The sequence below is a fragment of the Chiloscyllium punctatum genome, chromosome 47 (assembly GCF_047496795.1).
Source record: "Chiloscyllium punctatum isolate Juve2018m chromosome 47, sChiPun1.3, whole genome shotgun sequence".
In the NCBI taxonomy this organism is placed as follows: domain Eukaryota; kingdom Metazoa; phylum Chordata; class Chondrichthyes; order Orectolobiformes; family Hemiscylliidae; genus Chiloscyllium; species Chiloscyllium punctatum.
This window is the reverse complement of record NC_092785.1, coordinates 42,193,046-42,220,545: the sequence shown is the minus strand read 5'-3', so window position 1 is coordinate 42,220,545 and position 27,500 is coordinate 42,193,046. Positions and strand designations below refer to the sequence as shown.

At 56.0% G+C, this 27,500-nt stretch overlaps 3 protein-coding genes and 1 pseudogene across 3 annotated transcripts in view; 3 read left to right on the top strand and 1 right to left on the bottom strand.

Annotated features, from left to right (window-relative positions):
• The window catches only part of LOC140468608 (RLA class II histocompatibility antigen, DP alpha-1 chain-like), a 12,975-nt gene extending 3,026 nt beyond the window's left edge, over positions 1-9,949 (top strand). Inside the window, exons 2-4 of the mRNA XM_072564707.1 lie at positions 4,814-5,074; positions 6,026-6,307; positions 7,692-9,949. Coding sequence (XP_072420808.1) covers positions 4,814-5,074; positions 6,026-6,307; positions 7,692-7,834 — 686 coding nt within the window. The 3' untranslated portion in view covers positions 7,835-9,949. The remainder of the gene's footprint in view (positions 1-4,813; positions 5,075-6,025; positions 6,308-7,691) is intronic.
• LOC140468612 (uncharacterized) overlaps positions 1-27,500 on the top strand; it is a 1,157,363-nt gene that overhangs the window by 382,924 nt on the left and 746,939 nt on the right. The gene's annotated exons all lie outside the window — the stretch shown is intronic.
• The window catches only part of LOC140468686 (T-cell surface glycoprotein CD3 zeta chain-like), a 684,153-nt gene that overhangs the window by 638,696 nt on the left and 17,957 nt on the right, over positions 1-27,500 (top strand). The window lies entirely within an intron of this gene.
• Positions 17,326-27,500, bottom strand: part of LOC140468607 (H-2 class II histocompatibility antigen, E-S beta chain-like) — a 13,584-nt pseudogene continuing 3,409 nt past the window's right edge.

Genomic DNA, 27,500 nt, shown 5'->3' with positions numbered 1-27,500 from the left:
CACAACAGAATTTATAGCAAAAGATTGCGGTGTCATTTACATAAATGATTTGGATGTGAGCATAAGAGGAACAGTTAGTAAGTTTGCAGATGACCCCAAAATTGGAGGGGTAGTGGACAGTGAAGAGGGTTACCTCAGATTACAACAGGATCTGGACCAGATGGGCCAATGGGCTGAGAAGGGACAGATGGAGTTTAATTCAGATAAATGTGAGGGGCTGCATTTTGGGAAAGCAAATCCTAGCAGGACTTATACACTTAATGGTAAGGTCCTGGGGAGTGTTGCTGAACAAAGAGACCTTGGAGTGCAGGTTCATAGCTCCTTGAAAGTAGAGTCGCAGGTCGATAGGATAGTGAAGGCAGCGTTTGGTATGCTCTCCTTTATTGGTCAGAGTATTGAGTACAGGAGTTGGGAGGTCATGTTGTGGCTGTACAGGACATTGGTTAGGCCACTGTTGGAATATTGTGTGCAATTCTGGTCTCCTTCCTATCGGAAAGATGTTGGGAAACTTGAAAAGGTTCAGAAAAGATTTACAAGGATGTTGCCAGGGTTGGAGGATTTGAGCTACAGGGAGAGGCTGAACAGGCTGGGGCTGTTTTCCCTGGAGCGCGGAGGCTGAGGGGTGACCTTATAGAGGTTTACAAAATCATGAGGGGCATGGATAGGATAAATAGGCAAAGTCTTTTCCCTGGGGTCGGGGAGTCCAGAACTAGGTTTAGGGTGAGAGGAGAAAGATATAAAAGAGACCTAAGGGGCGACATTTTCACACAGAGGGTGGTACGTGTATGGAATGAGCTGCCAGAGGATGTGGTGGAGGCTGGTACAATTGCAACATTTCAGAGGCATTTGGATGGGTATATGAAAAGGAAGGGTTTGGAGGGATATGGGCCGGGTGGGGGCAGGTGGGACTAGGTTGGGTTGGGATATCTGGGTCAGCATGGACGGGTTGGACCGAAGGGTCTGTTTCTGTGCTGTACATCTCCAAGACTTGATAATTGAAATGATGTATTTGACAAACCTAGATTCCCACCAGGGGGCAGTGCTGCTCCCACCCCCCCCTCACTGATAGGGACCCCCCCACCAGGGGGCAGTGCTGCTCCCCCCCTCACTGACACAGACCCCCCACCAGGGGGCAGTGCTGCTCCCCCCCTCACTGACACAGACCCCCCCACCGGGGGCAGTGCTGCTCCCCCCCTCACTGACACAGACCCCCCACCAGGGGGCAGTGCTGCTCCCCCCCCCTCACTGACACAGACCCCCCCACCGGGGGCAGTGCTGCTCCCCCCCTCACTGACACAGACCCCCCACCAGGGGGCAGTGCTGCTCCCCCCCCTCACTGACACAGACCCCCCACCAGGGGGCAGTGCTGCTCCCCCCCTCACTGACACAGACCCCCCACCAGGGGGCAGTGCTACTCCCCCCCCTCACTGACACGGACCCCCCCACCGGGGGCAGTGCTGCTCCCCCCCTCACTGACACAGACCCCCCCACCAGGGGGCAGTGCTGCTCCCCCCCCTCACTGACACAGACCCCCCCACCAGGGGGCAGTGCTGCTCCCCCCCTCACTGACACAGACCCCCCCACCGGGGGCAGTGCTGCTCCCACCCCCCCCTCACTGACACGGACCCCCCCACCGGGGGCAGTGCTGCTCCCCCCCTCACTGACACAGACCCCCCCACCAGGGGGCAGTGCTGCTCCCCCCCCTCACTGACACAGACCCCCCCACCAGGGGGTAGTGCTGCTCCCCCCCATCGGGTCAGAGGCTGGGAATCCTGCAGCGAGTAACTCCCCTCCTGACTCTCCCCCCATCGGGTCAGAGGCTGGGAATCCTGCAGCGAGTAACTCCCCTCCTGACTCTCCCCCCAAAGCCCTGTCCCACCATCGACAAGACACAAGTCAGGAGGGTGAGGGGATACTCCCCCCTTGCCCTGGATGGGGGGGCAGCCCCAACAACACTCGAGAAGCTCAACACCGTCCAGGGACAGAGCAACCCCTCCCCTCTCCACTCGATTGACATGCTGACCCTCAACACTTCCTCCCTCCACCCCCCCACTCCGAGGTAGCTGGGCTCATTAGGAATGCCCGGCTGAGCTCCAACACCGACGCAGAGGGGCAGCAGTGTGTACCGTCTACAAGAGTCACTGCAGAGACTCACCGAGCCTCCCCCGACAGCACCTTCCAAACCCCATCCCCACCCCAACTCTACCCTCAGGAAGGACGAGGGGGAGCAGAGGCGTGGTGGGGGTGGAGGGTCAGCACCCCTCACCCCCACGGGTGAGCTCCCCTCCGAGCCCCTCACTATTCCGACCAGGAACCATGTCGGTTTCTGCAAAGTCATGTGCGTGATCCATGGGAAATAGCAGCGACTTGAATGAGAGGGAAGTGGGTTGGCATTAAGGAGGAACCTGAGTGTGTGAGTGTGTGTGTGTGTGAATCACAGCCTTGGTATGCAGGGCCTCACAAACTATGAGGAAGGTGATTGCAACTGGAAGGTATTCCAAGCTGGAATGTTGAAGGGTCTGCAGATTACCCCAAGGCAGCAGGGATCGGAATGCAGTGGGAGTAAACATCACTCTCAATCAGGTTATAGCCGTAGAGCCATAGAGAGGTACAGCAGGGAAACAGACCCTTCGGCCCAACCCGTCCATGCCGACCCAGATTATCCCAACCCAATCTCGTCCCACCTTCCAGCACCCGGCCCATATCCCCCCAAACCCTTCCTATTCATATACCCATCCAAACTCCTCTTAAATGTTGTCATTGTACCAGCCTCCACCACATCCTCTGGCAGCTCATTCCATACACGTCCCACCCTCTGGGGGGAAAGGTCCGACAGGTTTACGAGCCTTCGGAACGCTGCTCCTTCATCAGGGGGATGGGAAGTAGGATCATACCACAACAGAATTTATAGCAAAAGATTGCGGTGTCATATATATATATAAATGATTTGGATGTGACCATAAGAGGAACAGTTAGTAAGTTTGCAGATGACCCCCAAAATTGGAGGGGTAGTGGACAGCGAAGAGGGTTACCTCAGATTACAACAGGATCTGGACCAGATGGGCCAATGGGCTGAGAAGTGGCAGATGGAGTTTAATTCAGATAAATGTGAGGGGCTGCATTTTGGGAAAGCAAATCTTAGCAGGACTTATACACTTAATGGTAAGGTCCTAGGGAGTGTTGCTGAACAAAGAGACCTTGGAGTGCAGGTTCATAGCTCCTTGAAAGTGGAGTCGCAGGTAGATAGGATAGTGAAGGCAGCGTTTGTTATGCTCTCCTTTATTGGTCAGAGTATTGAGTACAGGAGTTGGGAGGTCATGTTGCGGCTGTACAGGACATTGGTTAGGCCACTGTTGGAATACTGCGTGCAATTCTGGTCTCCTTCCTATCGGAAAGATGTTGTGAAACTTGAAAAGGTTCAGAAAAGATTTACAAGGATGTTGCCAGGGTTGGAGGATTTGAGCTACAGGGAGAGGCTGAACAGGCTGGGGCTGTTTTCCCTGGAGCGTCGAGGGCTGAGGGGTGATCTTATAGAGGTTTACAAAATTATGAGGGGCACGGAGAGGGTAAATAGACAAAGTCTTTTCCCTGGGGTGGGGGAGTCCAGAACTAGAGGGCATAGGTTTAGGGTGAGAGGGGAAAGATATAAAAGAGACCTAAGGGGCAACTTTTTCACACAGAGGGTGGTACGTGTATGGAATGAGCTGCCAGAGGATGTGGTGGAGGATGGTACAATTGCAACATTTCAGAGGCATCTGGATGGGTATATGAATAGGAAGGGTTTGGGGGGAGATGGGCCAGGTGGGGGCAGGTGGGACTAGATTGGGTTGGGATATCTGGGTCAGCATGGACGGGTTGGACCGAAGGGTCTGTTTCTGTGCTGTACATCTCCAAGACTTGATAATTGAAATGATGTATTTGACAAACCTAGATTCCCACCAGGGGGCAGTGCTGCTCCCACCCCCCCCTCACTGACACGGACCCCCCCACCGGGGGCAGTGCTGCTCCCCCCCTCACTGACACAGACCCCCCCACCAGGGGGCAGTGCTGCTCCCCCCCCTCACTGACACAGACCCCCCACCAGGGGGCAGTGCTGCTCCCCCCCCTCACCGACAGAGACCCCCCAACCAGGGGGCAGTGCTGCTCCCCCCCCCCTCACTGACACAGACCCCCCACCAGGGGGCAGTGCTGCTCCCCCCCCTCACTGACACAGACCCCCCCACCAGGGGGCAGTGCTGCTCCCCCCCCTCACTGACACGGACCCCCCACCAGGGGGCAGTGCTGCTCCCCCCCCTCACTGACACAGACCCCCCCCACCAGGGGGCAGTGCTGAGGCTATTCCCTCCTGCAACAGAAGGCACTGTCTCAAACCTGGGGAGGGGGGGGGGGCTCACAATGCAACACCCCTGGGTGGGGGTGGGGGCACGTGAGGGAATTCTTTACCCCCTCCCACCCCATCCCACCCCCACCCCCCCCCTGGGCTGCGTGGGGTAATCTACACCAATGGGGTATCAGAATTGGGGGAATGGTGGTCTCCCATTGAGGATGGGGATTGGGGGGGGGGGTCTTCCTTTGGAGACTGGAGGAGTGTATAAGATTCCTCCCTCCCCACATCGATCAAGGATCAAGGGGGGAGTCGGGGGGGGAGAGGGGTGGGAGTGGGAGGTAAGGTGGGGGGGGGGGGGCAGAGATGAAGACAGGGGCCCGATCAGAGGGGGGGCTGAATGGCCTCCTGCTGCTCTCCCCACCCCCCACCCGGGCACGCATTCTTGACGGGGTGAAGCTAAGTCTCCGACGCTCGCCCCCCTCTCAGACAGGTGGAAGCTGCAGCTCGGTTGCTACGTGATGGACCGCGCTGGGGAGCAGGAGATGGCCTGCCAAGTCCAGGCCGAGGGCCGGCCCCTCATCCTCTACGACAGCGTCCCCCCGGGGGTCCACCTCCTGACCCCCGGCTTCGAGGGGTACCGTGGGATCCTGACCGAACTGGCACAGGAACGGGACAGGGCGACGGCCTCGCTCAGGAGGGCCTTGGTCATCGGGGCAGCCGTGACCAACCATTCCAGGAGCCCGATCGGTGAGTGTTGGGCATGGGGAAGGGGGGAGCCTGGAAACCGCCAGGAAAAGACAAGGTCTTTTCCCCCCTGGGGTGGGGGAGCCCACGACTAGAGGGGCGTAGGTTTAAGGTGACGGGGTTGGGGGGGGGGGGGGGGACAGGGACCTGAGGGGCAACGTTTTCCCCCAGAGGGTGTGTAGAACGTGCTGCCAGAGGAAGTGGGTGGGGGCTGGTACAATGGCAACATCTAAAAGGATGGGGGGTGTGGGGGGGGGGACATGGACAGGAAGGGTTTAGGGGGAGATGGGGCCAAGGGCTGGGATTGGATTAATCGTGGATATCTGGGTCAGCACGGAGGAGTTGGGCCGAAGGGTCTGTTTCCGTGCTGTACGTCTCTAAGGGCCACATTGTCGGTGATGAAGGGGGAGGAGATGATGTTGGAGATGTACAGGGCTTTAGTGAGGCGGGGGGAGGGGGGGTGGGGGGGGGAAGGAGTGGGATAGAACGACTTGTCCCCCTTCGAGGTCGAAACGACAGGTTGAGAGGGGGATTTGAGGCGAGAGAGAGAGATTGTGTGGTGGGGTTCCGGAATATTCTGCCTGCGACGATCACGGAGAAGGGGACCCTCACAACCTTTAAGGAGTATTTGGACCAGCCCTTGACGCGTCGCAAAGGCTTCGGGCCTAGCGTGGGAGAGCGGGTTCCTGCGTGGACTTTCTCCAGCCGTTGGCCAGAAAGGGTCAATGGTTGCCGAGGGGACGTCGCCAACGCTGATTTAACCAACCGGATTTATTGGCACGCATCGGCTTGAGCCCCCTTCCCCTCCCTCCAGACCAGGCCTGAGGCCTCTGCAGACCGTTTGGCCCTGGGAAAGGAGGGGAGAGGGTAGAGGTTAGAGGTCGCTGCTCTGGGATTCGAACCGTCACTCAAGGGGACCGCTCCTGTTTCCTCTCTTTCTCTCTCTTTTGGCAGAGGTGGGGGAGGTTTTCCTGTACCCGCAGAGCACGGTGGAGTGGGGCGTGCCGAATGTTCTGGTCTGCCTGGTGACCGGCCTGTTCCCTCCCTCCGTCAGCGTCAGCCTGCATTTGGACGGCGCCCGCCTCGGCTCCCACCTCAACTCCTCGAAGGCCGTCTTCGGTGAAGACTGGCGGTTTTGGGCGCTCTGGTACGCCCACATCCTGCCGCGCCCCGGGCACCTCTACTCGTGCACCGTGAGGCACAACATGAGCCAGGAGGACTCGGTGGTCTACTGGGGTAAGAGCAACGCCAAACCCTAGGCCGCGGTCCCCTGTTGCCCCTCAAGGAGGCTGTAGCGAGCTGCCCCCTTCGCCCATTGCGTCCACGGAGTCATATCGCACAGACCGGGCCCAACCAGTCCGTGCCGAACGTAATCCCAAACCAAACTAGTCCCCCGACCGATTCCTGGCCCTGTATCCCTTTCCTATTCATGGACTTATCCAAATACCTTTTGAATGTCCTACTCTACCCACTCCCTCTGGAAGCTCATTCCCCTACCCCAGGGGGAAAAGCCCTTCACCCTAACCTCATGATTTTATAAACCTCTATAAGGTCACCCCTCAGCCTCCGACGCTCCAGGGAAAACAGCTCCTCGCCTCTCCTTAGAACACAACCCCTCCATTCCCGGCAACGTCCCGGTAAATCTCTTCGGAACACTCTCCGGCGTCAATAATATCCTGGGCGACAGGAACTGGACACAATGTTCCAGACGAAGCCTCACCAACGTCCTGTACAACCCCAACTTGGCGTCCTAACGCTTTCACTCCAAGCTCTGAGTGATGGAGGCAAGCGTGCTGACCTCCTCCTTACCCGCCCTGTCTCCCTGTCACCCAAACTTCAAAGAGTGATGTCCCCAAACCCCCTGGGTCGCTCTGCTCCCATTTTTTTATTGTCGAAGTCCTGTCCTGGTCTATTTTTCCAAAAGGCATTGAGGGTTCTTGCCTGCAGTGTGTGTGGAATGAACTTCCTGAGTACGTGGGGATGACAGCACACTTACAACCATCGGGTCAGAGGCTGGGAATCCTGCAGCGAGTAACTCCCCTCCTGACTCTCCCCCCATCGGGTCAGAGGCTGGGAATCCTGCAGCGAGTAACTCCCCTCCTGACTCTCCCCCCATCGGGTCAGAGGGTGGGAATCCTGCAGCGAGTAACTCCCCTCCTGACTCTCCCCCCATCGGGTCAGAGGCTGGGAATCCTGCAGCGAGTAACTCCCCTCCTGACTCTCCCCCCATCGGGTCAGAGGCTGGGAATCCTGCAGCGAGTAACTCCCCTCCTGACTCTCCCCCCATCGGGTCAGAGGCTGGGAATCCTGCAGCGAGTAACTCCCCTCCTGGCTCTCCCCCCCAAGCCCTGTCCCACCATCGACAAGGCACGAGTCAGGAGGGTGAGGGAATACTCCCCACTTGCCCTGGACGGGGGCAGCTCCAACAACACTCGAGAAGCTCGACACAGTCCAGGGACAGAGCAGCTCCCACTTCCCCACTTCGTGCGATGCTGTGTTAATGCTTTAAGAGCGTTGTCCCTTTAAGAAGCCAAGATGCTGACCATAATTGGTCTTTCGCAAAAGGTCTCTCCAAATTCCCACTGGGTCAAATAATCCTCTGTGTTTTTCATTCCAATAGAACCCGAAACCACGGATGTCTGGGAAGAATCTGTCCAGGATTCAGCTCAACTGGCCGTGCTAGCCTGTGGGCTATTGGTCGGGATACTGGGAGTGATAGCTGGGATCATCCTGTGCGTCTGGAAGCCGGTGGGAGGGAGTTAGCTGGAGGGAGTTAACCTGCGTCTCTTCCTGCTGACACCGCTCAGATTCGGTCTGAAGAGGGTTTGGGTGGTCGAGACTTCTCCAGAGGGTATGTCTCCCAGACACCCCCACCCACCCCCCCCCCACCCACTCACTCTCCCACCCCCACTCCCCCCTCGCTCCCCTACCCTGCAACCCCCTCTCCCAGAGTCATGAACGCTGGGTCTGATGGAGTGTCACTCTCTGTCTTCAGTTATGGTTGTGGATATGGACAGGGTTAGAGTCGGGGGTCAGGATTAGGGTCAGGGTCAAGGGTCAGAGTCAGGGTTAGGTTCAGGGTTAGCATTTGGGTCAAGGTGAGGATGAAGGTTAGCGTTACAGTCATGGTCAGGGTTAGGTTTAGGGTTAAAGTAGGGGTCAGGGTTAGGGTTAGGGTCAGGGTTAAAGTAGGGTCAGGGTTAGGGTTAAAGACAGGGTCAGGGTTAGGGTTAAAGTCAGGGTCAGGGTTAGGTTTAGGGTTAAAGTAGGGGTCAGGGTTAGGGTTAAAGTCAGGGTCAGGGTTAGGTTTAGGGTTAAAGTAGGGGTCAGGGTTAGGGTTAAAGTCAGGGTTAGGTTTAGGGTTAAAGTAGGGATCAGGGTTAGGGTTAAAGTCAGGGTCAGGGTTAGGGTTAAAGTTAGGGTCAGGGTTAGGTTTAGGGTTAAAGTAGGGGTCAGGGTTAGGGTTAAAGTCAGGGTCAGGGTTAGGTTTAGGGTTAAAGTAGGGGTCAGGGTTAGGGTTAAAGTCAGGGTTAGGTTTAGGGTTAAAGTAGGGATCAGGGTTAGGGTTAAAGTCAGGGTCAGGGTTAGGGTTAAAGTTAGGGTCAGGGTTAGGTTTAGGGTTAAAGTAGGGGTCAGGGTTAGGGTTAAAGTCAGGGTCAGGGTTAGGTTTAGGGTTAAAGTAGGGGTCAGGGTTAGGGTTAAAGTCAGAGTCAGGGTTAGGGTTAAAGTCAGGATCAGGCTTAGTTTTAGGGTTAAAGTTGGGGTCAGGGTTAGGGTCAAGGTGAGGTTGAGGGTTAGGGTTAGTGTGATGTTTAGGTTCAGGGTCAGGGTGAGGGTCAGGGTTAGATTTAGGGTTAGGGTTCGGGTAGAGGTCAGGGTCAGGTTCAGGGTTAGGGTTAGAATCAGGATCTGGGTTAGGGTTAGGGTTTGGGTAGAGGTCAGGGTCAGGTTCAGGGTTAGGGTTAGAATCAGGGTTAGGGTTAGGGTTCGGGTAGAGGTCAGGGTCAGGTTCAGGGTTAGGGTAGAGGTCAGGGTCAGGTTCAGGGTTAGGGTTAGAATCAGGATCTGGGTTAGGGTTAGGGTTTGGGTAGAGGTCAGGGTCAGGTTCAGGGTTAGGGTTAGGGTAGAGGTCAGGGTCAGGTTCAGGGTTAGGGTTAGAATCAGGGTTAGGGTTAGGGTTCGGGTAGAGGTCAGGGTCAGGTTCAGGGTTAGGGTAGAGGTCAGGGTCAGGGTTAGGGTTAGAATCAGGGTCAGGGTTAGGGTTAGGGTTCGGGTAGAGGTCAGGTTCAGAGTTTGGGTTAGGGTTAGGGTTTGGGTAGAGGTCAGGGTCATGTTTAGGGTAGAGGTCAGGTTAGGGTTAGAATCAGGGTCTGGGTTAGGGTTAGGGTAGAGGTCAGGGTCAGGTTCAGGGTTTGGGTTAGAATCAGGGTCAGGGTTTGGATTAAGGTTAGGTTTAGGGTTCGGGTTAGGATTAAGGTTAGGTTTCGGGTCACGGACAGGGTGAGGGTGAGGGTTAGGATCGAGGTCGGGTTTAGGATCAGAATGTGGAATATACTGGGACCTGCCCAAATCTCGGACTGGACGGCGGATCTGCCCACGCCCCTGAATTGTTAATCCTGTCCCGTTCCCCCCTTCACCCACACAGCCCCATCCTAACTCTATCCCATCAGTCACCATCCAATCTCTGGGCTGCTCTCCCCTAACCATGCCTCATTCAAAGATCCTGCCTTCGACTATAACCATTGCTTTCACCAGTGTGTGAGATGGATGAGGCCGGGCGTTGACTCCGAGCCGAGCTTAATGATGAAGCAGAGACATTTTGTGACGGAGGAGATTAAATAATGAGCACATTCAATAAAAATACCTTGTTGCACACTTTGGAACGGGAGTGAGGTTTGTCTTACTCTGAGAATCCGAGATTTAACAAACTCCTCAACCCAAAACCCAGGGAACCATAGCCCAGTGAACAGAGTCACCAGAGGTGGGTAAGTTGTTGGAGGGAATCCTGAGGGACAGGATGTACATTTACAGATTATCCAAAGGGGACGGACGGGGAGTATTTACTTTAAATAACAGATCTGATCTTAAACGAAAGTAGCTATAATTACGGAAAAACCATGTTCACAAAGCTCTTATTTCATTCAATTGATTCAAAGGTAGACAAACACCAAATATTGCTTACAAATTCCTGACATTTTACAAATTAAATCCCTCTCTGGCGAGTGTTTGACTGAAGTCGGCGAACCCGATCGCTCACATTTTACTCGGTTTTATCCAAGTCCTAGAACAACAGCCGCCATCTTTCTGTTCGTGTCATAGCCCCATCCAGACTAACCTCGTGCTGTCGCTCTCTCCGCAGGCACCATCTAGCCCTTAGAGAGAGAGAGAGAGAGAGGGGGGGAAATCAGCCAGGGTTCCTGCTCCTGATCACTGTCCCTGGGTTAGAGAGAGAGAGAGAGAGAGGGGGGAAATCAGCCAGGGTTCCTGCTCCTGATCACTGTCCCTGGGTTAGAGAGAGAGAGAGAGGGGAAATCAGCCAGGGTTCCTGCTCCTGATCACTGTCCCTGGGTTAGAGAGAGAGAGGGGGGAAATCAGCCAGGGTTCCTGCTCCTGATCACTGTCCCTGGGTTAGAGAGAGAGAGAGAGGGGGGAAATCAGCCAGGGTTCCTGCTCCTGATCACTGTCCCTGGGTTAGAGAGAGAGAGGGGGGAAATCAGCCAGGGTTCCTGCTCCTGATCACTGTCCATGGGTTAGAGAGAGAGAGAGAGAGGGGGGAAATCAGCCAGGGTTCCTGCTCCTGATCACTGTCCATGGGTTAGAGAGAGAGAGAGAGAGGGGGGAAATCAGCCAGGGTTCCTGCTCCTGATCACTGTCCCTGGGTTAGAGAGAGAGAGGGGAAATCAGCCAGGGTTCCTGCTCCTGATCACTGTCCCTGGGTTAGAGAGAGAGAGAGTGAGGGGAAATCAGCCAGGGTTCCTGGTCCTGATCACTGTCCCTGGGTTAGAGAGAGAGGGGGGAAATCAGCCAGGGTTCCTGCTCCTGATCACTGTCCCTGGGTTAGAGAGAGAGAGGGGGGGAAATCAGCCAGGGTTCCTGCTCCTGATCACTGTCCCTGGGTTAGAGAGAGAGAGAGGGGGGAAATCAGCCAGGGTTCCTGCTCCTGATCACTGTCCCTGGGTTAGAGAGAGAGAGGGGGGGACATCAGCCAGGGTTCCTGCTCCTGATCACTGTCCCTGGGTTAGAGAGAGAGAGGGGGGAAATCAGCCAGGGTTCCTGCTCCTGATCACTGTCCCTGGGTTAGAGAGAGAGAGGGGGGGAAATCAGCCAGGGTTCCTGCTCCTGATCACTGTCTCTGGGTTAGAGAGAGAGAGGGGGGGAAATCAGCCAGGGTTCCTGCTCCTGATCACTGTCCCTGGGTTAGAGAGAGAGAGAGAGGGGGGAAATCAGCCAGGGTTCGTGCTCCTGATCACTGTCCCTGGGGTAGAGAGAGAGAGAGAGGGGGGAAATCAGCCAGGGTTCCTGCTCCGGATCACTGTCCCTGGGTTAGAGAGAGAGAGAGAGGAAATCAGCCAGGGTTCGTGCTCCTGATCACTGTCCCTGGGTTAGAGAGAGAGAGAGGGGGGGAAATCAGCCAGGGTTCCTGCTCCTGATCACTGTCCCTGGGTTAGAGAGAGAGAGGGGGGAAATCAGCCAGGGTTCGTGCTCCTGATCACTGTCCCTGGGTTAGAGAGAGAGAGATGGGGGGGAAATCAGCCAGGGTTCCTGCTCCTGATCACTGTCCCTGGGTTAGAGAGAGAGAGAGGGGGGAAATCAGCCAGGGTTCCTGCTCCTGATCACTGTCCCTGGGTTAGAGAGAGAGAGAGGGGGGAAATCAGCCAGGGTTCCTGCTCCTGATCACTGTCTCTGGGTTAGAGAGAGAGAGGGGGGGAAATCAGCCAGGGTTCCTGCTCCTGATCACTGTCCCTGGGTTAGAGAGAGAGAGAGAGAGGGGGAAATCAGCCAGGGTTCCTGCTCCTGATCACTGTCCCTGGGTTAGAGAGAGAGAGAGAGGGGAAATCAGCCAGGGTTCCTGCTCCTGATCACTGTCCCTGGGTTAGAGAGAGAGAGGGGGGAAATCAGCCAGGGTTCCTGCTCCTGATCACAGTCCCTGGGTTAGAGAGAGAGAGGGGGGGAAATCAGCCAGGGTTCCTGCTCCTGATCACAGTCCCTGGGTTAGAGAGAGAGGGGGGGGGGGGGAAATCAGCCAGGGTTCCTGCTCCTGATCACAGTCCCTGGGTTAGAGGGAGAGAGAGAGGGAGAGAGGGAGAGAGGAGCGCAAAATACAGGGTAGATACGAGAGAGGGGGAAGATGGTCTCGCTGACTTCAGTTTCCATTCCCTCATCAATTTTGTCTGAGTCGGGGGGGGGGGGGAACGTTTTCTTTGTGTTTACTCCCGTCAACAAGTGACATGAAATTGTCTTGTCAGCTGAAAGATATTTTGGCTGGGGAAAAAAAAAAACGATTCGTCTTGGGATAACGGGAGGTTCAAGCAAGGGATCTTTGGACTTGACTCTCCGGAGAATGAGCCGAGGCCAAACATTGTTGGGTTTGCAAATCCGAGTGAAGTCGGTATTGAGAGGGAATCTTGCTCATCTGTTGTTCTTGGGTGTTCACAGTCACAACACTTTGTCCTCAGTGTCAGAGAACCTTTTATATAAAAAGGGCAAGACCTAACTCTAACGTCACGTCCTGAGTATATATTTGATGGTAATTATTTATTAAAGAGTACGTGCATCTATAATTCCTGTTCACGATTACCAAATGAAGCATGAAATGGATGAGGGATAGAATCCTCCGGCTTCCGTTGAAATGCATGCACTTTGAGATCTTGTTCAGATAATCCGAAATCCGGATAATTGATGTTCGGATAACTGAGGTTGTTCGTATTTGGAAAGGCAAGGACTGATTCGGGATAGTCAACATGGCTTTGTGCGTGGGAAATCACGTCTCACAAACTTGATTGAGTTTTTTGAGGAAGTAACAAAAAGAGGGTTGATGAGGGCAGAGCAGTAGATGTGATCTATGTGGACTTCAGTAAGGTGTTCGACAAGGTTCCCCATGGGAGACTGATTAACAAGGTTAGATCTCATGGAATACAGGGAGAACTAGCCATTCGGATACAGAACTGGCTCAAAGGTAGAAGACAGAGGGTGGTGGGGGAGGGTTGTTTTTCAGACTGGAGGCCTGTGACCAGTGGAGTGCCACAAGGATCGGTGCTGGGTCCTCTACTTTTAGTCATTTATATAAATGATTTGGATGTGAGCATAAGAGGAACAGTTAGTAAGTTTGCAGATGACACCAAAATTGGAGGGGTAGTGGACAGCGAAGAGGGTTACCTCAGATTACAACAGGATCTGGACCAGATGGGCCAATGGGCTGAGAAGTGGCAGATGGAGTTTAATTCAGATAAATGTGAGGGGCTGCATTTTGGGAAAACAAATCTTAGCAGGACTTATACACTTTAATGGTAAGGTCCTAGGGAGTGTTGCTGAACAAAGAGACCTTGGAGTGCAGGTTCATAGCTCCTTGAAAGTGGAGTTGCAGGTCGATAGGATAGTGAAGGCAGCGTTTGGTATGCTTTCCTTTATTGGTCAGAGTATAGGAGTTGGGAGGTCATGTTGTGGCTGTACAGGACATTGGTTAGGCCACTGTTGGAATACTGCGTGCAATTCTGGTCTCCTTCCTATCGGAAAGATGTTGTGAAACTTGAAAGGGTTCAGAAAAGATTTACAAGGATGTTGCCAGGGTTGGAGGATTTGAGCTACAGGGAGAGGCTGAACAGGCTGGGGCTGTTTTCCCTGGAGTGTCCGAGGCTGAGGGGGTGACCTTATAGAGGTTTACAAAATCATGAGGGGGGTGTGGATAGGGTAAATAGGCAAGGTCTTTTCCCCCTGGGGCGGGGGAGTCCAGAACTAGAGGGGAACAGGTTGAAGGTGAGAGGGGAAAGGGAGCTGAGGGGCAACTTTTTCCCCCAGAGGGTGGTGCGTGTGTGGAATGAGCTGCCAGAGGGAGTGGTGGGGGCTGGTACAATGACAACATTTAAAAGGATGGGGGGGGGGACATGGATAGGAAGGGTTTAGGGGGAGATGGGGCCAAGTGCTGGCAAACGGGGACTGGATTAATTTAGGATCTCTGGGTCAGCACGGACAGGGTGGGCCGAAGGGTCTGTTTCCACGCTGGACGTCTCTGTGACCCATCTGAGATCCTGCTGGGGTCTGGGGGAGGTGGAGAGGGAGGACGACTCGTGTTGGCAGAGATTCGACATTGAAGGGGGGGGTGGGGGGGTGGGGTCACTGACTCCAAGAGAAATCGATTCTCTCCAACTCGTGAAATGAAGGTAGGGGTCCCAGACTTTGAGTATTTGTGAGGGAGAAGGGGTGAGCCGGGGGGGGGGGGGGGGGGGGGGTGATGTGAAAGCTTGGGCAAAGGTCTTCGCGCTTCTAGAACCTTCTCTGTGCTGCGTATCAGGCAGCGCACCCCCTTTCCCAGGAGGGAGGGCTCTACAGGGTCGAGAGGAAGATGAAGAGAGAGTTTCCCGTTGATGGGAAGGATTGAGAGTCGAGGGACAGGGGGGGGATTGGGGCCCAGGGAATCAGATGGTTATTGAAGGGGGGGGGGGGGGGGGGTGGAGGCTGGGGCAGCGTGAGCTAGTACAGAGACACCGGGCAGAGCGGCCTCCATCGTTGTGACAATGATAATCCGCCAGCCAAAGCTCAGCTGAGCTCTCCCTCCAGACGGGTCCTGAGGACAAAACAGGGAAAGGGGGGGGGGGGGTCAAAGGGGAGGGGATTGTCCAGGAGGGGGGCCAGCTCAATCTGCCCCCTTTCCCCACCCACCCCACCCCCTCCCCAACATTTCCCATCTCATCCCTCAGTGAGAGGCAGTGGGGCCAAGAGAGGGGGACGGTGGGGTATATAGAGAGGGACGGTGGGGTATATAGAGGGGGACGGTGGGGTATATAGACAGGGACGGTGGGGTATATAGAGGGGGACGGTGGGGTATATAGACAGGGACGGTGGGGAAAATAGAGGGGGACGGTGGGGTATATAGAGAGGGACGGTGGGGTATATAGAGGGGGACGGTGGGGTATATAGACAGGGACGGTGGGGAAAATAGAGGGGGACGGTGGGGTATATAGAGAGGGACGGTGGGGTATATAGAGAGGGACGGTGGGGTATATAGAGAGGGACGGTGGGGTATATAGAGGGGGACGGTGGGGTATATAGAGAGGGACGGTGGGTTATAGAGGGACAGTGGGGTATATAGAGAGGGACAGTGGGGTATATAGAGAGGGACGGTGGGTTATAGAGAGGGACGGTGGGGTATATAGACAGGGACGGTGGGGTATATAGAGGGGGACGGTGGGGTATATAGACAGGGACGGTGGGGTATATAGAGGGGGACGGTGGGGTATATAGAGAGGGACGGTGGGGAAAATAGAGGGGGACGGTGGGGTATATAGAGAGGGACGGTGGGTTATAGACAGGGACGGTGGGGTATATAGAGGGGGACGGTGGGGTATATAGACAGGGACGGTGGGGAAAATAGAGGGGGACGGTGGGGTATATAGAGAGGGACGGTGGGGTATATAGAGAGGGACGGTGGGGTATATAGAGAGGGACGGTGGGGTATATAGAGAGGGACGGTGGGGTATATAGAGAGGGACGGTGGGTTATAGAGGGACAGTGGGGTATATAGAGAGGGACGGTGGGTTATAGAGAGGGACGGTGGGGTATATAGAGAGGGACGGTGGGGTATATAGAGGGGGACGGTGGGGTATATAGAGAGGGACGGTGGGGTATATAGAGGGGGACGGTTTGGTATATAGAGAGGGACAGTGGGGTATATAGAGAGGGACAGTGGGGTATATAGAGAGGGACGGTGGGGTATATAGAGGGGGACGGTGGGGTATATGGAGAGGGACGGTGGGGTATATAGAGAGGGACGGTGGGGTATATAGAGAGGGACGGTGGGGTATATAGAGAGGGACGGTGGGGTATATGGAGGGGGACGGTGGGGTATATAGAGAGGGACGGTGGGGTATATAGAGAGGGACGGTGGGGTATATAGAGAGGGACGGTGGGGTATATAGAGGGGGACGGTGGGGTATATAGAGAGGGACGGTTTGGTATATAGAGAGGGACAGTGGGGTATAGAGAGAGGGACGGTGGGGTATATAGAGAGGGAAGGTGGGGTATATAGAGAGGGACGGTTTGGTATATAGACAGGGACGGTGGGGTATATAGAGAGGGACAGTGGGGTATATAGAGAGGGACGGTGGGGTATATAGAGAGGGACAGTGGGGTATATAGAGAGGGACGGTGGGGTATATAGAGAGGGACGGTGGGGTATATAGAGAGGGACGGTTTGGTATATAGACAGGGACGGTGGGGTATATAGAGAGGGACAGTGGGGTATATAGAGAGGGACAGTGGGGTATATAGAGAGGGACGGTGGGGTATATAGAGAGGGACGGTGGGGTATATAGAGAGGGACAGTGGGGTATATAGAGAGGGACAGTGGGGTATATAGAGAGGGACAGTGGGGTATATAGAGAGGGACGGTGGGGTATATAGAGAGGGACGGTGGGGTATATAGAGAGGGACGGTTTGGTATATAGACAGGGACGGTGGGGTATATAGAGGGGGACGGTGGGGTATATAGAGAGGGACGATGGGGTATATAGAGAGGGACGGTGGGGTATATAGAGAGGGACGGTGGGGTATATAGAGAGGGACAGTGGGGTATATAGAGAGGGACAGTGGGGTATATAGAGAGGGACAGTGGGGTATATAGAGAGGGACGGTGGGGTATATAGAGAGGGATGGTGGGGTATATAGAGAGGGAGGGTGGGGTATATAGAGAGGGAGGGTGGGGTATATATACAGAGCAGTTGGGTATATATAGAGGGACAGTGGGTATATAGACAGGGCAGTGGGTATATAGACAGGGCAGTGGGGTATATAGACAGGGCAGTTGGGTTTATAGACAGGGCAGGCCAAGGTGGGTTAGGGGGGGCATTTGCTCCAGGCCCTGATTGGGCCGAAGAGCCTCATTCTCCTCCTAGCCCTGAAACCATGAGCTTCCCCCATTGGCCTAGATGGAGCCTGGTCTGTGCGGGTATGGTGGCTATCCTGAATCCACGCGGGCCGAAGGGCTGCTCACTCCCATTCCACGGGGTCGGGGTGGGGTTGGGGGTGGGGGTGGGGCTGGGGGTAGGTGTGGGGGTGGGGGTGGGGATAGGGGTGGGGGGTAGGGGGCAGATCCAGCCTTCAATCCCAGGTTTGGTGGGTGGAGGAGCTCACCTCACACTGGGTGCTGGGTTAGTCGATCTCCTGGAGAAAAGAAACAGAGAAACAATCGTGTCAGGGTGTGGACGGGCACCACTCTGCCCCTCGAGAACGTTCTGGGGCCCTGTATAACCCCAAAAACATCACTCCCTCCTCTTGTATTCACCCCCCCTCACAGTGAACCTTCACATCCTCCTGCCTTTCCCGGACAGTTCCCATCAGTCTACCCAAACTGTTATCTGTTGTTCATCACTACACAATCATCTCGACAAAGGATAACCCCACCCCCCCCGACAATTTACTCTGTGTGTGTGTGTGTGTGTGTGTGTGTGTGTGTGTGTGTGTGTGTGTGTATATATGTGTGCGTGTGTATATGTGTGTGTGTGTATATGTGTGTATATGTGTGCGTGTGTATATGTGTGCGTATGTATATGTGTGCGTGTGTGTGTGTCTGTGTGTGTGTCTGTGTGTGTGTGTATGTGTGTGTATATATGTGTGCGTGTGTATATGTGTGCGTATGTATGTGTGTGCGTATGTATGTGTGTGCGTGTATGTATGTGTGTGTGTGTGTGTATATGTGTGCGTGTGTATATGTGTGCGTGTGTGTGTGTCTGTGTGTGTCTGTGTGTGTGTCTGTGTGTGTGTGTGTATGTGTGTGTGTATATATGTGTGCGTGTGTATATGTGTGCGTGTGTATGTGTGTGCGTATGTATGTGTGTGCGTATGTATGTGTGTGCGTGTATGTATGTGTGTGTGTGTGTATATGTGTGCGTGTGTATATGTGTGCGTGTGTATATGTGTGCGTGTATGTATGTGTGTGTGTGTCTGCGTGTGTCTGTGCGTGTGTCTGTGCGTGTGTCTGTGCGTGCGTGTGTGTGCGTGAGCCCGTATCCCAGTGAGAGTCTGTGTGTGTGTGTGTGTTTGCGTGCATGTGTGTGTGTGCGCGTGCGTGTGTCTGTGTGTGTGCGTGTGCGTGTGTGTATATATGTGTATATATGTGTGTGTGTGCGTGTGTGTGTGCGCGTGCGTGTGTCTGTGTGTGTGCGTGTGTGTATATATGTGTATATATGTGTGTCTGTGTGTGTGTGTGTGTGTGTGTGTGTGTGCGTGTGCCCTAACTGCTCAGACCCCCCCTGCCCTCCCCCAACTCTGCCCTTCCCGATTTTATCGGTTCGAACTCACAAATCCCTTGCAGCTCCGAGTGCCCACACCAGCCTGTGGGCGTGTTGTGAGTTCACCCCCCCACACACCCATGGGCATTACCTGAAGTGGTGCTGGTGTAGGATCGTACGCTGGCCTCGGTCCGGTTTGATCTGCCCTGCCGACGGGTCTTCAAGAAAAGCACTGCGGGGAATCGGGGGAACGTCAAGAGGGCGTTGCAAACGGCACGTTTCCTCGCCTCGTGCGCGGGTGCGACAGGATATCGTGCGGCCCCCTCGCGTTAAAACTTACCTGTGGGTTCAAAGATCTCAGCGCGGCGACCTGGAAAAAGGGGAGAGAGAAAGCAGGAATCTGAAAATCAGCAGCGAGCGATTCGTGAGTTCGAACAGACGCAGCGAGGGGGAGGGAGGGGGGCGGGTACAAGGTGGGAGCCATTGGGCAGGAGATTGAAGGAGGGGGACGGGCGGGCGTTTTAATCAGCAACAAGGTCAACGGGAAAAGGAAAGTGGACAAAGAGGCCGAGATGGGGGTGGGTGCCACGATTGGACCGAGCGATGGAACGAGCTTGGAGGGGCCGAATGGCCTGCTCCCTGAGCTCGTCTCGGGGTCAGGAGCGCTCTGTGACCCTTCCCCGAAGCCGAACACCGTCCCTTCCCACCTCAACCCTTACCCCCACCCCCTTGGGGAGAGGGGCAGAGTGAGGGGGGGGGGGGGGGTGGGGGAACGCTAGACGTGACCATCTGCGGCCATGATGTTTTGACCAATGGAGAGTGAGGGGGCAAGGGCGTCAATTCAGATCCGGACATCAGGGTCATGTGTGAGTGGGGGGGGGTTGGGGGGGGGTGGGTGAGGAGCCCTCATCCCCACCCCCCAGCCACCCCCTCCCTCATTCTCTACCCCCCGCCATCGTTACCTTGAGACTTCAGGTGAATGGAGACAGCGGCCATGAGGAAGACGACTCCCACAATTCCAATCAATATTCCCACAATGGCGGCCGATGACAGAGAGAAACGGTGATCGTCGACTGGGGGAAGGGCAAAGGGGGGGGGGGGGGGGAGAGGGGCAAATAAAACAGCAACAGGTCAACAGGGAATCCAGCACTCCCTCTGACACCCACCACCCCACCAAACCCCCCCAGGGACAGGGGGTTAGAGACAGAGTAAGGCTCCCTCTGACACCCACCACCCCACCAAACCCCCCCAGGGACAGGGGGTTAGAGACAGAGTAAGGCTCCCTCTGACACCCACCACCCCACCAAACCCCCCCAGGGACAGGGGGTTAGAGACAGAGTAAGGCTCCCTCTGACACCCACCACCCCACCAAACCCCCCCAGGGACAGGGGGTTACAGACAGAGTAAGGCTCCCTCTGACACCCACCACCCCACCAAACCCCCCCAGGGACAGGGGGTTAGAGACAGAGTAAAGCTCCCTCTACACTGTCCCCCACCAAACCCCCCCAGGGACAGGGGGTTAGAGACAGAGTAAGGCTCTCTCTACACTGTCCCCCACCAAACCCTCCCAGGGATAGGGGGGTTAGATACAGAGTAAAGCTCCCTCTGACACCCACCACCCCACCAAACCCCTCCCAGGGACAGGGGGTTATATACGGAGTAAAGCTCCCTCTACACTGTCCCCCATCAAACACTCCCAGGGACAGGGGGTTAGATACGGAGTAAAGCTCCCTCTGACACCCACCACCCCACCAAACCCTCCCAGGGACAGGGGGTTAGAGACAGAGTAAGGCTCCCTCTACACCGTCCCCCACCAAACCCTCCCAGGGACAGGGGGTTAGAGACAGAGTAAGGCTCCCTCTACACCGTCCCCCACCAAACCCCCCCAGGGACAGGGGGTTAGATACAGAGTAAAGCTCCCTCTGACACCCACCACCCCACCAAACCCCCCCAGGGACAGGGGGTTAGATACGGAGTAAAGCTCCCTCTACACTGTCCCCCACCAAACCCTCCCAGGGACAGGGGGTGAGATACAGAGTAAAGCTTCCTCTACACTGTCCCCCATCAAACCCTCTCAGGGACAGGGGGTTAGATACGGAGTAAAGCTCCCTCTGACACCCACCACCCCACCAAACCCTCCCAGGGACAGGGGGTTAGAGACAGAGTAAAGCTCCCTCTACACTGTCCCCCACCAAACCCTCCCAGGGACTGGGGGGTTAGATACAGAGTAAAGCTCCCTCTACACTGTCCCCCATCAAACCCTCCCAGGGACAGGGGGTTAGATACTGAGTAAAGCTCCCTCTACACTGTCCCCCACCAAACACTCCCTGGGACAGGGGGTGAGATACAGAGTAAAGCTCCCTCTACACTGTTCACCCAGCAGTGAAGTCTCAGTATGCCCCTTTTGAGTTGTGCACTGCAGCGCTGGGAGACTGTGGGACCCAGGGGCAGGGGTTCTGGTGTTAGCAGACATACCCCAGTCCAGCCGATATCCCTCTGGGTCGGGGTAGGAGGCGTGCTGGACGAGGCAGGTGTAGGTAGCAGGAGGGTCAGGCTCCACAGGGACGTAGGCCGCAGTCTGGAAGGTTCCTTGGCTGTTGGGGAGGATGGGAAGGCGGAGTACCGTGGCGTCGACGTTCTCCCTGTTCCTGAGCCAGCTCACATTCACCGTTCGGGGGTAGAATCCCGTCACGGAACATCGCAGCTGCTTTGGCTGGCCACTCAGAGACTGACCCTCCAACTGGATTCGCACCGAGGGAGGGACTGAGGAGAGACAGGAGTTACTCCCAATCCGACCGCACTCCTATCCAGCTCCCCCCCCCCCACAACCCGGTCACACAGGGACAGGAGGCCATTCAGCCCCTCCTCCTCCAGCCTGTTACACAGGAACAGGAGGCCATTCAGCCCCTCCCTCCTCCTCCTCCAGCCTGTTACACAGGAACAGGAGGCCATTCAGCCCCCTCCTCTTCCAGCCTGTTACACAGGAACAGGAGGCCATTCAGCCCCCTCCTCCTCCAGCCTGTTACACGAGGACAGGAGGCCATTCAGCCCCTCCTCCTCCAGCCTGTTACACAGGAACAGGAGGCCATTCAGCCCCTCCTCCTCCAGCCTGTTATACAGGAACAGGAGGCCATTCAGCCCCTCCTCCTCCAGCCTGTTACACAGGAACAGGAGGCCATTCAGCCCCTCCTCCTCCAGCCTGTTACACAGGAACAGGAGGCCATTCAGCCCCTCCTCCTCCAGCCTGTTACACAGGAACAGGAGGCCATTCAGCCCCTCCCTCCTCCTCCTCCAGCCTGTTAAACAGGAACAGGAGGCCATTCAGCCCCTCCCTCCTCCTCCAGCCTGTTACACAGGAACAGGAGGCCATTCAGCCCCTCCATCCTCCAGCCTGTTACACTGTAACAGGAGGCCATTCAGCCCCCCCCCTCCAGCCTGTTACACAGGAACAGGAGGCCATTCAGCCCCTCCCCCTCCTCCAGCCTGTTACACAGGAACAGGAGGCCATTCAGCCCCTCCATCCTCCAGCCTGTTACACAGGAACAGGAGGCCATTCAGCCCCTCCCTTGCTGTAGCCCTGTGAGACATGCAGCAACCCTTGGCCTTTTTCCAAAGTTCACCCCCCCCCCCTCCCATCTCAAGGGCCCAATCACGAATCCAGAACCGTGAACACAAACACCAAATGTTCTTTTTATAGGTGATGAAAACAACAGTCCAGAAATACCACCATGACACAATGTCGAAAAGAGGAACGACCTGTGCCCCAAGAAACAGGAACAACGAACAAACGGTTCGGGCTGTGATTGAGTATGACAGACCATCCTCAACTATGGGAAGGTGGTTCCCTCCGATCACAACGGGATCGCGGTCAGATGGGCCAACGTGTGGCAGATGGAGTTTAATTCAGATTAATGCGGGGGGGGGGCTGCATTTTGGGGAAAGCAAACCTTAGCAGGACTTATACACTTAACGGTAAGGTCCTGGGGAGTGTTGCTGAACAAAGAGACCTTGGAGTGCAGGTTCATAGCTCTTTGAAAGTGGAGTCGCAGGTCGATAGGATAGTGAAGGCAGCGTTTGGTATGCTCTCCTGTGTCGGTCCAGGAGTCCAGGAGTCGGGAGGTCAGGTTGCGGCTGGATTGGTTCGATTCTGATCTCCCCGCTCCAGGAAGGACGTTGGGAAAGGGTTCGGGAAAGGGTTTGAGCTACAGGGAGAGGCCGAACAGGCTGGGGCTGTTTTCCCCGGAGTGTCAGAGGCTGAGGGGTGACCTTATAGAGGTTTATAAAATCATGAAGGGGGCATGGATAGAGTAAATAGGCAAGGTCTTTTCCCCCTGGGGTGGGGGAGTCCAGAACTAGAGGGTTATAAAATCACGAGGGGGACATGGAGAGGGTAAATAGACAAGGTCTTTTCCCCCCTGGGGTGGGGGAGTACAGAACTAGAGGGGAACAGGTTGAAGGTGAGGGGGGGAAAGGAACCCGAGGGGCAACTTTGTCCCCCAGAGGGTGGTGCGTGTGTGGAATGAGCTGCCAGAGGAAGTGGGGGGGGCTGGTACAATTACAGCATTTAAAAGGATGGGGGGGGGACATGGATAGGAAGGGTTTAGAGGGAGATGGGCCAAACGCTGGCAAACGGGACGAGAGTAGTTGAGGATATCTGGGTCAGCGTAGACGAGTCGGGCCGAAGGGTCTGTTTCCGAGCTGTACACCTCTCTGACTCCAAGAAAGGGGGTCAGGGTAAGGCAAGGAATTACAAACTGGTCCGTTTAATTTCGAGAGAGAATCATCCGGCGATGAAAGCAGTCATTACATCGGGAGATGGTGTGGGTCGATTCAGAAGGGATAGGACAGATGTCTAAAAGGTGGGAAAATGTTCGGCTCACTTGCCGGGATTACAGAGAGAGAGAGAGAGAGAGAGAGGATTGATGAGGGTAGCGCAGTGGATGCTGTGTGTATGGACATCCTGTAAGCAGAACAGGAACAGATTGGTGGGCAAATGTGTCCTTCCCAAAGTGGAGGCATATTCGGCTGAGGGGTGGGGAGACAGACCCACGTTCAGTGGATCGTTTCCAGGCTGGGGGCTGGAGCAGGTCCCCAGAAGCTGGTTAGAGGAATCTCAGTATATCCCTGAGATGGATCAAGGACCAGGGTGTGTGCAGGGACAACTTCAGAGTCAGCGGAGGGGGTTAACAGATGGAAGAACAGCACTGACCCTCCCACAGCACCCACTCCCTCAGCACTGACCCTCCCACAGCCCCCACTCCCTCAGCGCTGACCCTCCCTCAGCACTGACCCTCCCACAGCCCCCACTCCCTCAGCACTGACCCTCCCACAGCCCCCACTCCCTCAGCACTGACCCTCCCACAGCCCCCGCTCCCACAGCACTGACCCTCCCTCAGCACTGACCCTCCCACAGCCCCCACTCCCTCAGCACTGACCCTCCCTCAGCACTGACCCTCCCACAGCCCCCACTCCCTCAGCACTGACCCTCCCACAGCCCCCACTCCCTCAGCACTGACCCTCCCACAGCACTGACCCTCCCTCAGCACTGACCCTCCCACAGCCCCCACTCCCTCAGCACTGACCCTCCCACAGCCCCCACTCCCACAGCCCCCACTCCCTCAGCACTGACCCTCCCACAGCCCCCACTCCCTCAGCACTGACCCTCCCACAGCCCCCACTCCCTCAGCACTGACCCTCCCACAGCCCCCACATCCCTCAGCACTGACCCTCCCACAGCCCCCACTCCCTCAGCACTGACCCTCCCACAGCCCCCCCTCCCTCAGCACTGACCCTCCCACAGCCCCCACTCCCTCAGCACTGACCCTCCCACAGCCCCCACTCCCTCAGCACTGACCCTCCCACAGCCCCCACTCCCTCAGCACTGACCCTCCCACAGCCCCCGCTCCCTCAGCACTGACCCTCCCACAGCCCCCCACTCCCTCAGCACTGACCCTCTCTCTCCCTCTCTCTCTCCCCCTCTCTCTCTGCCGGTGGAATCAGCCACATCGAGTTGGTAAAATCAATCCCCATTGCCTTCAGCTGTCACTCCTGCCACCCCCCCCGACCCCCCGACCCCTACCCTTCCTGCTCCCGATGCTAACCTGTAACCGGAAAACCGTGAGATGGATTTGGGGTTCCTGCTCAGAGAAGATCATCAACTCCTGCAGTATGGAAACAAGACCTTTGACCCAACAATCCACACCAGCCCTCTGAAGGGTAACCCACCCAGACCCATTCTCCCTGCCCTTTATTTACCCCTGACCAATCCCACCCTAACCTGTACATCCCTGGGCACTACGGGGACAATTTAGCACGGCCAATCCACCCTAACCTGTACATCCCTGGGCACTACGGGGACAATTTAGCACGGCCAATCCACCCTAACCTGCACATCCCTGGGCACTACGGGGACAATTTAGCACGGCCAATCCACCCTAACCTGTACATCCCTGGGCACTACGGGGACAATTTAGCACGGCCAATCCACCCTAACCCGCACATCCCTGGGCACTATGGGGACAATTTAGCACGGCCAATCCCACCCTAACCTCCACATCCCTGGGCACTACGGGGACAATTTAGCACGGCCAATCCACCCTAACCCGCACATCCCTGGGCACTATGGGGACAATTTAGCACGGCCAATCCACCCTAACCTGTACATCCCTGGGCACTATGGGACAATTTAGCACGGCCAATCCACCCTAACCTGTACATCCCTGGGCACTATGGGGACAATTTAGCACGGCCAATCCCACCCTAACTTGTACATCCCTGGGCACTACGGGGACAATTTAGCACGGCCAATGCACCCTAACCCGCACATCCCTGGGCACTATGGGGACAATTTAGCACGGCCAATCCCACCCTAACCTGTACATCCCTGGGCACTACGGGACAATTTAGCACGGCCAATCCACCCTAACCTGTACATCCCTGGGCACTACGGGACAATTTAGCACGGCCAATCCACCCTAACCTGTACATCCCTGGGCACTACGGGGACAATTTAGCACGGCCAATCCACCCTAACCTGTACATCCCTGGGCACTATGGGACAATTTAGCACGGCCAATCCACCCTAACCTGTACATCCCTGGGCACTACGGGGACAATTTAGCACGGCCAATCCACCCTAACCTGTACATCCCTGGGCACTACGGGGACAATTTAGCACGGCCAATCCACCCTAACCTGCACATCCCTGGGCACTATGGGACAATTTAGCACGGCCAATCCACCCTAACCTGTACATCCCTGGGCACTACGGGGACAATTTAGCACGGCCAATCCACCCTAACCTGCACATCCCTGGGCACTATGGGACAATTTAGCACGGCCAATCCACCCTAACCTGCACATCCCTGGGCACTACGGGGACAATGTGCAAACCCCTACCCAGCCAGACCTGCGACCAGAGGCTGGGAATCGATCCCTGGCTAACCACTGAGCTGCCGTGCTCCAGGAGTCAGGGAATGTGGGAGAACTCCCTACCTCTCCGATCCAGGACCGGTTTTGCAGCTTCCAGCAGCTGCTGGAGCAAGGTGACGCCCGTTTTCACTGCCGAATCCGCGTTCGCCAGGATGCCCGCGTCCCTGTTCAGGGCGTCCACCTCGGCTTTCAGTGCGGAACTGTCCACACTGAGCTGGTGCCTCTGGGTGTCGTAGCGGGTGAGCGTCCTCCTGTTGTAGGCCAGGGCCCAGCTACATCCCGTCGCGTCTCCTGCGGCCACCGCCCCCCGGTCACACTCCAGCAGCTGTTGCACCACGTCTGCAGAGAGGGGGGGTGGGGGAGGAGCAGAGTGACACCGGAGGGAGGTGGTCTGGAGCTGGGCGCTAACGCAAGGCAGGCCTGGCAGATTCAGGGTGCGTGGATGGCACAGACAGTGACCCTTCAGCCCGTCGCGGCTGGGCTGGCCACCAAGCAGATCCATCCAGAACCGTCACTGACCCAGAACCTCAGCTCAGTCTCTCGCTCTCTCTCTCTCTCTCTCTCTCCTTCTCTCTCCTTCTCTCTCTTTGTCCCTCTCTGTCTCTCTCTTGCTCTCTCCCACTCTATCTCTCCCACTCTCTCCCTCTTTGTCTCTCTTTCTTTCTCTCTCTCTGTCCCTCCCTCTCCCTCTCTCTTTCTCCCTCTCCCTCCCTGTCTCTCCCTCTCCCTCTCTGTCTCTCCCTCTCCCTCCCTGTCTCTCTTTCTCCCTCTCTGTCTCTCTCTTTCTCCCTCTCTGTCTCTCTCTTTCTCCCTCTCTCCCACTCTCTCATGCTCTCCAGCTCCCTCCCCCTCTCTCTCTTTCTCTCTCTCTGTCCCTCCCTCTCCCTCTCTCTCTCTCTCTCTCTCTCCCTCTCTCTCCCTCTCTCTCCCTCTCTCCCACTCTCTCGTGCTCTCCAGCTCCCTCCCTCTCCCTCCCTCTCCCTCTCTCTCTCTCTCTCTGTCTCTCTCTCTCTCTCTCTCTCTCTCCCTCTCTGTCCCTCTCTCTCCCTCTCTCCCACTCTCTCGTGCTCTCCAGCTCCCTCCCTCTCTCTCTCTCTCCCTCTCTCCCACTCTCTCTCTCCCTCTCTCTCACAGACTGAGCTTCCCCAGTAATTTCGGGTTTGGTTCCAGATTTCTGCACCTTGTTGTTTGATGTTTCCCGGGATGTTGTCTGGGCTGGAACACCTCAGCAATGTCTAGAGGCTATATCACCTCGGAATGGTTTCAGAGGATTACACAGGGGGATCCCGGGGAGAGGGAGTGTGTCAGTATTTAGGCAGGTCTCCAGGGATGTCAGTGTTCACACCACACACTCACTCACTCACACACACATTCACACACACTCACACACACTCTCTCACACAAAGACACACTTTCTCTCTCACACACTCTCTCACACACACACTCACACACACACTCTCTCACACGCACACTCACACAAAGACACTCACTCACACACACACTCACACAAAGACACTCTCACACAAAGACACACTCACTCACACACACACACACAC